At 39.1% G+C, this 15,098-nt stretch overlaps 1 protein-coding gene across 1 annotated transcript in view; it reads left to right on the top strand.

The window, feature by feature from the left end:
* The window catches only part of STK32A (serine/threonine kinase 32A), a 96,955-nt gene that overhangs the window by 35,999 nt on the left and 45,858 nt on the right, over positions 1 to 15,098 (top strand). Inside the window, exon 3 of the mRNA XM_044661801.1 lies at positions 8,418 to 8,455. Within this exon, the coding sequence (XP_044517736.1) occupies positions 8,418 to 8,455 (38 nt within the window). The remainder of the gene's footprint in view (positions 1 to 8,417; positions 8,456 to 15,098) is intronic.

The raw sequence follows: 15,098 nt of genomic DNA, 5'->3' as shown, positions 1-15,098 counted from the left end.
ACTGTGTGACCCTGAACAAGTCACTTAGCCTCTTTAAGGCTCTGTTTCCCCATTTGTAAAATGGGGATCTCCACTAACCTCACAGGGTTGCCATAAGGATCAAATGAAATATTTACACATAAAGTCCTTTGCAGATATTAAACTGCTATAAAATGGAGCTATTCTTTTTGCATGTCTTTCCATGCTGTTCTGTATTCTTCAAAGTCATTGATGGGGGCAGCTGGGTAGTTCAGTGGATTGAGAGCCAGGCCTAGAGACGGGAGGTCCTGGGTTCAAATCCGGCCTCAGCCACTTCCCAGCTGTGTGACCCTGGGCAAGTCACTTGATCCCCATTGCCCACCCTTACCACTCTTCCACCTATGAGACAATACACCGAAGTACAAGGGTTTAAAAAAAAAATACAAAGTCATTGTTTCTTATTGGCCCTTCTCTTATAGATGATTGCTAACATGCAGCCCCAAACCTATATCCCAGGTCATCCACTTGGGGAAGTTCCTTACTGGCTGGAGCCATGCAGAAGCCATGCCTCCTAGACCAGCCCAACTCTTCGATTACTACCACAGACATTTTCATCACTTTCTTATCTCAATTTAAATTGTTTCTTGAATGTTTGGACTAGTTTATAGCTCTTTCAGCACTGTATTGTAATCTCCTTGAGGGCACGGACTGTCTCTACCTCTTCTTGGATCCTTAGTGAATAACATAGTGCTTGGCACATAGTAGGAGCTTAACAAATGGTTAGTGATTGATTGATTGTATTGGCACATCTGTACTTCCACAGCTAGGAGGAGATCTTTTTTAAATAATATATTCAATTCAATTTAAATGCCAACTATGTGCCAGCCCACAACTCTACCTAAAACCTTCCTTTAGACTGGGCAAAGCCCAGGCCACTTTTTATCTGCCACTCTGTTTGGTCTCAACTCCATGGAACTAGGGGTCCCCATGTTGAAGAGAACCAAAATGACATCGCTGGCAATGTACATAAATTGGATTTAAGTGAGGCAAAGTTACAAAAAGTCAACATTGTCATGGAAGGCCAGTGGTAAGGCAAAAGTCAAGATGGCTGGTGATGGGTTGGGAGGACCTTGGCTTCCTTGATGTCTGACAAAGCTCTAGGTGTTCCACAGTACCTGCTTCCACTGCCTTCACGGCTATTGAAACAAGTTGTTTTCATCTGCTCCTTCTTCCAGTAAAGTCTTCCCATACCTGGAGTAGATGCCCTCCTAACTCACTGATGGTTTTGAGACCTGTTGGGGGTATACAGGAAGCACTAATACATCTGGTGTAAAGGCTTGCCCAGCACTTTTCAGGGCTGCTTCCTTCCTTTGGTGTCCACCTGCCACTCAGTTCTCACCTTTGAGTCCAAGCAGAGCAGCTACATCCTTGTAAAACCATCTCAGCAGGCAGGCAAAACCCATGCTGGGTACCCCTGGTATCTCCCATTTTCCAACTTTCTCTTATGTGGTATTTTCCGGCATTTGCTCCTTGAAGGCAGGAACTGTCTTTCCTTTTTTGATTTGTATCCCCAGGTTTAGTACAGTGACTAGACACATTGGAGGCACTTAATAAAGGTGGAAGATTTAAACATACCTCTTTAAATGCCACAAGGAACAGGGAGGGTCACTAAAAAAGTGGATTTCAGGACAGACACACCTGCCTTCTAGTTCACAGTTTTCACGTCTTATATCAGATTTCTGGGGGACTTGGTTCCAGAGTGGGTGCAGAAAAGTCATGTAATTAGCCTATTAAGTTCATCTAATGCCTTGTAAAGCTATTCAGGTGGGTCCAGTAGATATATCAGTTACAACTTGTTCCCTGCCTTGCAGAGTGTTACCTTTCCACATTGGTTATACTTCCCTTAGAGAGAATCAGCCAAATCAGAGGGAAGTGGTTCTTTCATATCCTGTAAACAGAGAGATATAATTAAAGGCTTTTGCAGCCAAAGCCAGGCCTAAGAGGTGTGTGTCTTTCCACCTCTATGATCCTCAACAAGACTCACAGATATAGAATAACAGAATATTAGAATTAGAAGAGAGCTTAGAGATCTGCAGGTCTACCCTCTTCATTTCACTGAGACTTGCCTGAGTCACACAACTAGCAATGGCCAGGCTGGGTGTTGTGAGTAGATACAGAAGGAATGAGGGTGGTATGAATATGGAGTGATAAGGAAGAGAGAAAGGTCAAAGGTGACTCTGAAGTTGCAAAACTGGATGACTAGAAGAATAGTGGCACCCTCAATAGAAAGAGGAATGTTTGAAGGGAGACACCAGTTTGGGAAAAAAGAGAGTATATATGTTGGATTTCTGATATGTATGGGACATTCAAGTAGAGATGGCAAACAGACCTGCAGGACTGGAGGACAGAAGGCCTGGATATGTACATTTTGAAGTTATCTGCATAGAGATGACAACAAAAAAAGCATGGTGGAGGAAGAGAGTGACAGACAGAGAGAGAGAGAAAGAAAGAGAGAGAGAGAGAGATTGAGAGCACTAAGAAAAGACCATTGAATGTAGCATTTAAGAGATTGTCGGTAACCTTGGAGAGAGAAATTTTAGTTAAGTGGTGGGAGACTAAACGGGCATTAGTAGTGGGAAATGAGAAAGTGGAGTCAATGAGATCATTTTTTCCTATGATTTTGGATATGAAATATAAGATAATTAAGGAAGTAATGGGTTAAAAGTAAATAAGGAAAGATTGACTATTAGAAGTAAAGAAGGGATGATTGGCAACAAAAGCTCCCAGAAGAATGGAAAAGAATGAAATGAAGGGTACAAGTAGAGGTGACAAGGAGAAGGATTACCCCTTTGTCAAAGAAAAAAGCAGAGAAGAAAATTGTGCAGAGGATAACATCAAAGGGTTTTAAGATGTAGAACTGGGGAAAGGAATGAGCTGATGACTAATGATCTATTTTCTCAGTAAAATAGGAAGCAAAATCATCTACTAAGAGAGAGTAAAGAAAGGGTCATGTAAATACTCTTAGGAGAGAAAATAAGGTTTGGAACACATATAATGGGAAAGAATAATAAAGCCAATCAAGAAAGAATAAAGACATTATCATGGCAAATTAAAATTAGACAATAAATTTTATAGTAGACCTGTTTGGCATAGTTATATGACTTCCTCTAGTGGTATTAAACAGCACATAGGAGCAGAGAAAGACAATGATTTAGGTAACCCAGGATCAGGTTTTGACAAGGCACAAGAGGCAATAAGTCAAAAGAGCAAGCAATTGTAGGGCAGAGGACTGGTAAGGTTGCACTAGTTAAATACTGGGTCAAGATTTCAAAGGGAAGAAATTGTGGCAAGAGCTGGGATTAATAGGCTAGGAGAACAGGAAGATGCAGATGACTCAGAGGTTGTGTTGAGGATAAATAATGAGTTTCTGAAGAGGAGAGAGAGGGGGGGGAGGGAGAGGGAGAGAGAGAGGGAGAGGGAGAAGGAGAGGGAGAGATGAGAGTACAGGAAATTGAAATCAGAGAAAGGAATATCAGTTTGGGATCATGGAAGCTGAAAAGTTATGGGCAATGGTAGGATAAAATGTACAGCTCTCCCTGTGTAATTGAGGTTGAAAGTACATGTCATATGAGCTGAAGAGCTTAATTACCTGGGAGACCAAAGCATTTAAGAAGATATTGATAAATATATTGAAGGCCTTCAGAATGAAGGCAGAGGTGAGAATAGAGAAAACTGAACCAGGTACTGAAATCCTTGAGAAAAGAGAGAGATACTGAGAGGGATATACCCCCAAGAAGGTCAAAGACACTAAAATATTTGTAGCAGCCAGTTTGTAATAGCAAAGACCTGGAAATAAAAGTCACTGCTCGTCTATTGGGGAATGGCTGAGCAAATTGTGATGTGTATGGCTGGGGACAGTATCTTGTGGGAGAGCCAGGTATTCATTAGTACAAGAAAATAAAAGGCTTGTGAGAAGAGGTCTAATAGGAAGGGAAGTTTTTTTAGCAATAAAACTGAGAGCAGCGGTTAAGTTGTATAGTGGAAGAACATCAAGCCTGGAGACAGGAGGACCTGAGTTCAAATTTGACTTTAGACACTCCTAGCTGTGTGATGCTGGACAAACCCCTTAATTCCAATTGTTAGTTCTTACTGCTCTTCAATACTAAGTATAGATTCTAAGGCAAGGATTTAAAAAACAATGGAACTGAGTTCCATAGGGTACAATGGAAGGAGAGGAAATTTGAAAGGTTCTCATGAAGGGCAGAGCTGAGATGGACAGGCATGAGGGGTAAGAGAGTAGTAGCAGAGGGAGGAAGTTTTTGCTCCCCAAAACCTACAATTCTGAGTCACAGGATTTCAAAGATGAAAAGGAGGGAGTCTGCTAGCCGGGTTATCCAGCTGCTACAGACTCAGCTTGGTGATAATGGAGTGCTACAGCAATGTTGATTCTTCTCACCTTGCCCTGCTGGTTAGATTGGATCCAGCTGGTGAGAGGCTATTAGACTATGAGCTCCTTAAGAATAGGGAGCCTTTCTTTGTAGCTCTAGCCCTAGTACAGTACCTGGCACATTTCTTTTTTTTGAGTCACTTTTCAGTCATGTCTGATTCTTTGTGAACCCATTTGGGATTTCCTGGCAAAGATGCTGGACTAATTTGCCATTTCCTTCTCCAGTTCATTTTATAAATAAGGAAACTGAAGCAAACAGGGTTAAATGACTTTCCCAAGGTCACGCAGCTAGTATCTGAGACCAGATTTGAACCCAGGAAGATGAGTCTTCCTGACTCTAGACCCAACACTCTATCCACTGTGCCACCCAGCTGCCCCAATTTGGCACATAGTTGGTACTTAATAAATATTTGTTGATTGGTCCTTTTCCCAACATTTCATGACCATCAGTGTAGTAAGGATAGGACTGAGAACGATTTTCTATTTTATTTCTTTTTATGGGTCATTAATTCTTTGGCCAAAGAATTCATTTTCAAATGACCAGCCTCTTGTTGATTATACCTAGTAAAATCTAGCTAAGTTGATCCCCATAAAGCAGAAGCCATAGCATCCTCCATAGCCCCTAATGCCTTCCATTTCTACATAGATAGGCTTCAACAAATTATTTTGAATGAATGGATGATTCAATCCTTTCTTTTTGTTCAATCTCTCTCACAAACAGGGAATCTACTCAGTTTAGCTAGTTTGCCAATTCAACAAGATTCATCTTGCATTCCCCCCCCCCGCCAAAATCTTATTATTTAGATTTAAAACAAGTATTCTTTTCTTTGCAAGTTGTTCAATTTTTTATATCTCAATGAGTTTCAAAGGAAAGAAAAACAGAGTTTAGTGTTGAGAAATAAAAGGCCCAACTTGTTCCAGTTTCATTTATTTTCTTGCAAGGTACTTTAATAGATAAATAAAACTACAGTGTTCCCTTCAGTTTTATTCTACAGGGTTAGATCTTAGTCTTTGATTATTTCAGTATATTGAAATTCAATATATATTGAAAAAATAATTCCTCATTTTTATTACAAATCTTATCTGTTCATATTCAATATAAATAAGGGATATTGTTACTGATATAATTCATTTTTACCTTTTATCAAAATGTCTTCAGTCTCAAAGGAAAGCAGCTCTCTAAAATAGGTACTAATGTACTTTTACCTAAACACATGTGACAATATGAGTCAATTTTCTTTGATTCTCCAGCCCCACTCCTGACCACTCCACTCTTGGTAAATAACCGCACGTCCTATTTTACCAAGAAGGCCATTTTACTGAGAAAGAAGGGACAGGTCCCTTCTACATTCATTCCCCTCTCTCCATTCCTACTTCTTTTGCCCAGCTTCAGGCCTTTATTCTTCTACATTCATTCCCCTCTCTCCATTCCTACTTCTTTTGCCCAGCTTCAGGCCTTTATTACTTCTGAATTATCTTGACTCTTATGGTGTCCTCCTAAGTGATCTCTCTGCTTTCAGACTTTCCTAGCACAAAGCTGCCCTTTATAATCCTGTCATACCATCATATTACTTCCCCACTAAAAGGTTTTCCCTGACTGCCCAACCCCTTTTACATCAAGTTAAAACTATCTAGCCAGCATGCAAGGCCCTCCCCAATTTTATGCCAATTTCATTCACAAGCTAGACATATTACTTGCTATTTCCCTGAATACATAACTTTTTTTCTTGCCCAATAAAATGACAAATGAGTGACTGATAGGATGATAGATATAGGATTGAAATGACCCTTCGTGGGTCTTCTAATTTAACCTCCACATTTTCTAGATAAGTAAACCAAAGCCCAAAGAAATTGTCATTTGCCCAAGATCACATATCTTTGTAAGTCTTTGATAGTAAGTCTTTAGATTTTGAATTCAAAATCATAGGTCCTGAACTGGAAGAAACCTCAAAGACCCATCCCCTCACTTTATAAATGAGAGTTAGGGAGGTGCCCAAGTTCACACAGGTTAGTAAACATTGGTGCTAGGCTTTGAACCCACAGATTTTCAAAACTCAAATTACTAGGAAGTTCTAATCGTGTTCTCTACAGTTTTGAACCATATTATGTCAACATTCAAGGCTCCATGATCTGTCTTGGTGTCCTGAGATGACTCATTTCTACAAAAGTGAAGTTTATAATCCATCTAGAAATATATTTGTTTGACATTTCAAATCCCACCAAATAAAGCAAAAGTTTTCCATTAGAAGCATATTTGCTTTCCCTGCATAAAACATTCCTTCTTCTCTTTCCATATCTTACATAGATTGTCCCCTCTTGGAATTCTTAACTCCCTTCAAGACTCAGGTTGTGTCACTTCCTACAAGAGACTTTTCTTGATTCTTCCAGTTCTTAGTGCTCCCTGGCACTAAAATGACTGTATTTCCTTTGCATATATTTTATACTTATTTATATTACACCTCTAGTGTTCATGGGCTACTTTGTGTGTATCCCATGAAGCACTTGGAGCCCTGCAGTAGCAGAAGTCCAGTATAGCTCATGCACTGCTTTCTTTAAGCCTACAGAAAGGCAATGTGTCACTTTATTAAATATCCAGTGAGGAGCAGAAATATCTGAGTTGTACATCAGGTTGATCTCCAACCCTCAGTTTCTTACTGGCACATATCAAATGTAGCTTCCCAAAAGGTTGCAGTATCCCAGTAGCGACCAGTAGTCAGTCTGTCTTGAAATGCTTAGAATACTCCTTCTAGCACTAGACTTCTCTGCTCAAATGCAAATCTTATCGGTTCCCTTTCTCCTCTCTGTTTTAGGCAGGATCAGGACAATTTTACTTACTTGTAACTTATTATTTGGTTTCTCCCTATGAGATCTCTTGGTACTCCCTTAGAGAGGAAAAAAAACTCTGCAGAAACATTTTCTATATTTATTTAGGCACCCGGTATAACATCACTCCAAATAGAATATAAGCTCCTTGAGGTCAACGGCCATTTCATTTTTGTCTTTGTACCCTTAGCACCTCACACAGTCCCTGGCACATGGAAGGTACTTGATAAACATTTGTTGAATTAAATTGGGGCAAATATTTATTTTGTGGATAATTTATTTTAGTTAGAGAAAAAAAGTAAATGTAAAGCATTTAGTTTCATTGAAAAATATTCTTATATTCAATTTGGGGTGAGGAAAAAGTAATGTACATGTCTCCATTTTACATAAGGACCAAGATATCTATGCATTCTGGAAAAAGAAAGACTCAAATGTATTGTTCTATGATTGCTTAGGAAGCACAAAGCAGCTTGATTCCAGCAATATATAGACAACCTTAGTGAACCTTATTTCAAAACGGTTTCTGTGAGAAGAATGGCTTCTGAGCATTTGGGTTCAAGGGGAGGGCTGGGAGATGAAAGTCTGAGGTCATGGAAGTAGGAGCTGGAAGAGGCAATTCTACTTGCTGATTGCAGGATATATTTTTTTAATATCACACATTTCATGGGAACTTTGAAGTCAATGAGATTTTAATTTTTTTCCTCTGGACAAATCATTTCCTTCATTAGATACAGAAGAGTCATATCCCCTTCTGTGGACTAAAACCTTGAAGGAGAATTTAGATTAAGATGCTATTTGGGAGAAATGGCCCCAGCTCCCATTTTCAACTTTAAGTGGAATAGTATTTCTTTAGCAGCCACAAGGACATGGCACGCTGCTGGAGACAAGGAAAGGCAAGTTAAATAAATACCCTCCCTCGGTGGCCTCAAGCTGATTAAAGTCAAATGAAGTTGATCGGTTTTTTTTTGGGGGGGGAGGAGGTTGCCCTTTTTTTGAGTTGTTTGGAGGCTATTAGAGGAGGAAGGGAAAGGGGAAGAAGATGAGAATCCATTCATTGTCACCATTTTCCCCTCAGAATCCAATAATGCTCTCATGAACCTTTGCCTTCCTGTCCTTAAGAGGCATCATGGGAGACTTTGATAACTAATGTTCATTTATTTATATAAAACTTTCTGTCTTCCGTTTCTAGGGATATGAAGCCCGACAACATTTTACTTGATGAGCATGGTGAGTAGTATGTACATGTGAGTATTTGGAGTAGAAAGGCTTGATTTTTTAAATGGATGGACTTGCATGTCAAGCAGTTTACGTATATGAAGAGACTTATTTTACACAATAGACTTATGGCTAGCAGGGATCTTAAAGGTGATCCAGTCCATTCCCTCTTACGTTTTACGAATGAGGAAACTGAGACCTAGAGGGGTGCAATAACTTGCCCAAAGTCAGAGCAGAACTGGAATTACAAGCTAGGTCCTCTGCTTCCAATTTTAATCCTCTTCCCAAAACGTAATGGTGCCTTTTGATAGGATGCTCTGGAAAAGTGTAATCATGAACTTCTATCTTAAATACATGAGAAAAATGTGATTGGATGATATCATCTAAACTGTTTTCGTGCAACTTGTAGGATAATCCCTAACCATTTAGTTTTTCAGTATTCAAATTTTCCCCATGGTCTAGAGGCAATGTAAAGTGTGCACGCCCCTGTGGACCTATGTGGTGGTAAAAGATTCTGGCCATAATTACCAGGTACACTAGATGAAAGAGTTTGGCATCTACAAGTCTGCTTAATCATTTAAAGCATAGGTTCAGATTTAGTAATAGGGACGGAACTCCAAAGGGAGATACATTGTTCTTTTATTTATTTATCCGAGTTTTAAACTGAATTTGCCAGAAAACACCTGAGCCTCGAGAGCTGAGCATCAGTTTTTAATATGACCTCTCCTTTTAAAACACAAGGTAAATCATTTATTTATGGCCTGTTGGGAAAGGGTTGAGTATTTTTTTCCCACTTTCAAATTGATTTCCACTCCCTCCTTTCTCCTTGTTTTCTTCCTCCCCTCAGTCTTCTACTTCTAATGCTAATAAATTATGAAATATATACTTTTAGGCAATGGATTGAATTAGCATACAGGTGTTTGAACTGAAAAAAAAACTTGCAGCTTTCTTATTTATACCCAATAGCAGAGACAGAAAGATGCTCTTAAAGTTTGGGCCAAATGAATCATAGATTAAGAGCTGGAAGAGATCTCAGAGGTCACCAAGGCCAACCCCTCACTTTAGAGATAAGAAAATAAAATCCTGGAGAGGGTAAATTGGCTTGCCCAGAGATACACAAGTAATAAGTATCTGAGGTGGGATTTGAACCCAGTTCCTCTTGACTTCAAACCCAGCATTCTATATAACAAACTGTGCTGCTTCACAATCAGATAGGTCACTAATCATAATGAAAGAATGAATGAAAGAGACACCTTCTCTAATGAGGGGAGAGGAGGCAGGGAGGGAATTAACCAGGTAATTTAATATAAAAAAACAAATAAAATTTTAAGACAAAGAAAAAGCATTTATTAATTAATTACTTTGTGCTAAGCAGTGATGTTATAGGTATTTACATTCTAAAAAAGGGAGACAACACATAGACACAAGTTCAGCTTGGGTAGATGGAAAGCTCCCAGAGGTTCTTGGGATGCAGAGTGCAAAGCAAAGAGTAATTATCTTCTTTAATTTCATTTGCATTGATTAAAAACTACATCAAGCTGTTCTGCTGAGTAGTGCAATGAGTAGAACACTGGGACTGGACTCAGTAAGATCTGAGTTTAAATCCAACCTCAGACACTTACTTGCTGTGTATCCCTGGGCAAGCCACTTAACTTCTGTTTGCTTCAGTTTCTTGAACTGTAAAATGGGGATATTTAATAGTACCAACTTCCCAGGATTATTGTGAGAATCAAATGCGATACACATAGGAGATGTCTAATAAGTGCTTATTTCCTTCCCTCCTGTTTCTGATGTTGAACCATTTGATGGTACCAGGGACTTTGGCATCAAGAACTTTCTTTTCTGGATTTTCAGTAGCTTTGACCAATAAGAAGATGAGTGCTGTAGTACCTGAAGAGACAATGGTCAAGAATCCATTCCACAAGAGTTGTTTGCCTGGAAGGTGGCTTTGGGGTCATTGTGAAAGCAGGAATACTAATATATGGCTTTTGGACTTGAGCTTTCTGGGTAGATTGTGATAGGGCTAGTAGACCCCTTCTCCACAAAGGAATCATAACATACTTTATTTGGTACATCCCTTTATATTTTTGGAATAACTTCACAAATTAAATGAGTTTTCCCATTTGTTTATTACAGCCTTATAATATAGGCACAGATTATTAGATCTACCTTACAGATAAGGAAACAGAGACTAGAGATGTTGAGTGACTTTTCCAAAGCCGCATAGCTAAAAAATGGCAGAACCAGAACTAGAAGCTATGGCTCTTCATACCTAGTTCAGTTATTTTGCCACCATACTCCACTGCCTCCCCAAATATGTGGCCATTCAGTCTCCATTTGTGAAAATCTTAGCACCAATTTATTTTTTACTCAGGATTGTGCCAAATGTTAACACAATTTGGGGGCCAGTGCCCTGATTTTTTTTCTTACAATGAATCTTGTGACTTTTCTATTATCCCTCATTCAGTTGTCTTTTTGACTGTCCTTGTGAAGGGGTAGTATGAGAAAAGTTGAGGGGACAAGCTAAGAACCTTTTACAAGTTCAGCTATTTCCTTATTCCCCAAACACCAGTACCAGCACATTACTGTCTATTCTGAGAGAGTTGAATTATGCATGGTGGCCCTGTCCCCTTGGGAAGGAAATTTTGCACCTCTGGTTTTTCCTTATTCTTTGGCTGTGTCCAAGCTGGTTTCACATCAAAATAGACCCTGTGAAGACTGAGTACTGTCTTCCCAATTAATTATATGGCCAAAGTTTGATTACAAAGACTTCTCTGCTCTCTGGCTAGACGGGAACCCATTCAGTTCCAATTATTCCATAGTGCCTTTGGAAAATACATTTTCAATTTGTCTTTTCTCCCTTTGGCACAGAAAGGCTTGGCTGGAAGTTTTTTTCCTTTGTTTTCTTTATTTTTTAAAGTTTATCTATTTAATTAATTAATTTAGAATATTTTTCCATAGTTACATGATTCATGTTCTTTCCCTCCCCCCCCCTTTCGCCCCCTTCCCATAGCCTATGCACAATTCCGCTGGGTTTCACATGTGTCATTGATCAAGACCTATTTCCATATTATTAGTATTTGCACTAGAGTGATCGTTTAGAGTCAACATTCCCAATCATATCCTCATCGACCCATGTGATCAAGCAGTTGTTTTTCTTCTGTGTTTCTGCTCCCACAGTTCTTTCTCTGGATGTGGATAGTGTTCTTTCTCATAGGTCCCTCATAGTTGTCCTGGATCATTGCATTGCTGCTAGTAGAGAAGTCCATTACGTTTGATTGTGCCACAGTGTATCCGTCTCTCTGTATAAGGTTCTCCTGGTTCTGCTCCTTCTGGAGATCCTTCTTGATGAGACCAGGGCAAAAATTCTGGCAGGATCTTCTGAGCCAGAATGGTTTCAGACCTGAAGCAGACAATGAACTGAGGGAGAATCTAACTAGAGAGTTTGTTTTCAGAGAGTTTGCTCTGCCCTGATCTTATAGGAGCTTATATTCTTAAACATTCTGAGCTTTGCTTTTCTAGAAAAAAGACAAATAACAAGAATATACTCTCATTAATTATTATAAAATGACATATAATATCACACATTATAAATATATAGTCAGAATCAGTGCAGATTAAACCCTATTGCCTGTGCCTTCCATAGATCATATATTTAGAGCTAGAAGGGGCCCAAGAGATCATCCTTAGTTCTGTCCAGCCACTTATGCCTCCCTTCCCAAAATGCATTTATTTTGTAAATACATTTTACATAAGTATCTGTTGCCTTTCCCCCTTAGAATATACGCTTCCAGAGGGAATGGACTGTTTCATTTTTGTCACTGTTTTCACAGTCCCTCACACAATGCCTGACTCATAGGGGATTAATGAATGTCTGGTGATTGATTAATTGATTGGTAAGTCTAAGCCCTCATTTTAAAGATGAGGCATCTGATGCTTAGAGAAGAGGTCACACAGGTAATAAATGGCAAAGTCAGAATTAAAACCCAAGTCTCCTGGCTCCCATTTCAGTGCTTTTCCCAATGAACCCTAGGAACCCAAGGTGGCTTCACAGCCACATAATATACCCTTTATTTGTATATCCCTTTAAATTTTTCATAGTGAATTCACAAGTAAGCTGTATGATTTCACTTGATCCTTACCACAACCTTACAAGTTATATAGGAATTTATAGCCCCAATTTACAGAAGAGAAAATGGAGGTTCAGCAAAATTAAGTGATTTGCCTAGCATATGACAAGTTCAATGATCCTATAGAATCATAGAATGTCATAGCTGAGAGGAGCTGTAAAGACCATCTAATCTGATCCTCTCATTTGACAGAGGAAGAAACTGAGGCCCAGGGGGAGAGAATATTTTACTCACAGAATTGGCAGAACTAAGCATTTCGGGATGAAAACTCAGGTGCCAATTCTCAGATCAAGGCTTTTCCCACTACGTCCCTCACACTTGAAAAATCCCTTGGCTGGTGGCTGAGAGAAATGTTCTAATGCATCTTTCATGCTGTTCTAACACTGCAGATGGCAGGTGAGTAGAACAGGTGACCTTGAACACATTCCATTTTCCATGGAAGTTAAACTACACCGGAAATGAGGACTGAAAACAAGGCTGCAGCTCAGAAGGCAATCCAAGCTCCAACCCAGCCCCAATAGAACAGGATGATTCGCTTCTCTGTCAGAAGAGCCCTTAGCAAGCCAGGGTTTTCAGGAGCTACTTTGGGTCCCTGACCAGCTGCACTGTGAGGGGAGACATGGGAGGTAATGAAAAGATCTGACTCTTCTCAGGTCTTGTGTTCTAACTCTCACCCACTAGGAAAATCATTTCCTCTCTCTTGGCTTGTTTCTTCCTCTGTAAAATGAAGAACTTATATGGAATGAACATTAAAGCCCTTGTTTTGCATATCAGCTTCTTCATCTACCAAACAGGGACAATATTACATGGCCTGCCTCATAGGGATTAATTTGCTCGTTTGTTTTTAAAGATGAAATGAGAAACTATATTTGAAAGTATTTTGATATCTGTCTTATACTATGTCAATATAAGACTTGATTTCAATAATAACAATAATAACTAGCATTTATATGGTACTTAATCGTTTGCAAAGCACTTTCTATACATTATCTCATTTGCTTCTCACAACAACTTTGCAAGGTAGGTGCTAGTATTATTTCCATTTTACAGATGAGAAAAGTAAGACTGAAATTAAGTGACTTGTCCAGGATCACACAGCTAGAAAGTGTCTGAATCAAGGGTTTGAACTCATATCTGTGATCTCACTGATGTGGATGAAGCTACTATGATTAATTACACATCACAGTCTTTACCCATTTCCTCAATCCTGTGCCAGGTGTGTTTGTATCCTCCCATAATGAAACCCTTCCTCCATGCCTTTCAGTTTTATGGATACCTGTGCAGATACTTTAGGTTATATGCTATTCTTCACCAATATGGAAAACCAATATTTTAACTACCTTTTTCATCAATCAATCAAAAAAATTAAGCACCTACTATATACCAGACACCATCCTTTGGGCTACTTTTTTTAATTTAATTTTTTACTTTCTTTAATAGAAAATGTTATTTATTTAATTCATTTACAATATTTTTCTATGGTTACAAGATTCATGTTCTTTCACCTCCCTCCTCACACCCCTTCCCATAGCCAACATGCAATTCCACTGGATTTTACATGTGTCATTGATCAAGACCTACTTCCATATTATTAATATTTGCACTAGGGTGATTGTTTAGAGTCTACATCCCCAATCATATCCCCATCGACCCATGTGATCAAGCAGTTGTTTTTCTTCTGTGTTTCTGCTCCCACAGTTCTTCCTCTGAATGTGGATAGAGTTCTTTCTCATAAGTCCCTCAGAGTTGTTCTACATCATTGCATTACTGCTAGTAGAAAAATCTTTAGGGTACTTTTAAGTTATCCTTTTTGTAATTTTTTTAATGTACATTCAAACCTGCAGTAGAAAATCTAGTTTTCAAAGTAGTACTTTTTTCCTCCATTTTCCCCTTCATGGTCAGTCCTTTCCAATTATATGTTTCCTTAATGACATCCCTTACAATATTTCTTGCATGAAGGTCGACATTGGAAATGTGCTGCAATTTAAATGTCCTGTCCCCTGTATGTCCCTATACATTACCCTTTGGGTCACCAACAATTTGATTCTTTGGAGATTGCATTGTCCCATCATTCATCACCATCTGGCACAATCAGAACAGAGGAGTTTTGCGTTGGAAAGCTGCTTGGAATTATTAAAAGCACTATGCACTATAAAATACAGTTTGCCCCTTTGCCCATATTCAATTTTGGACCCAACTCATTATCCTTCTGCATTTGCCTGTCCCAGAAATAAGTACTTTTGTTCTAACTTAATAGCCGGGCCATCCAGCTGCACATCTTAGGCTGAACAATAGGCATTTTTCATCCATTTGGTTTTTTCTTGAGGATGATTTCTTTTGAATTATTGTGAATCAGAGGCTCTTATGACATTGGAGATAGAGAGCTCACTTCCAAGTCAGGAGGACATGGTTCAGGTACTGCATCTTATACTAAGATCCATATCCCTTAATCTCTCAGTACCCCCACACAACCCTTTAAGACTAAAAGTTGCAAAGCAAGTATTGATTAGCCATGATAGACGACA

Source organism: Gracilinanus agilis, chromosome 2, assembly GCF_016433145.1.
Source record: "Gracilinanus agilis isolate LMUSP501 chromosome 2, AgileGrace, whole genome shotgun sequence".
NCBI classification, from domain to species: Eukaryota; Metazoa; Chordata; class Mammalia; order Didelphimorphia; family Didelphidae; genus Gracilinanus; species Gracilinanus agilis.
Note: the sequence above shows the minus strand (reverse complement) of the source record. Positions and strands in the feature narration are given on the sequence as shown.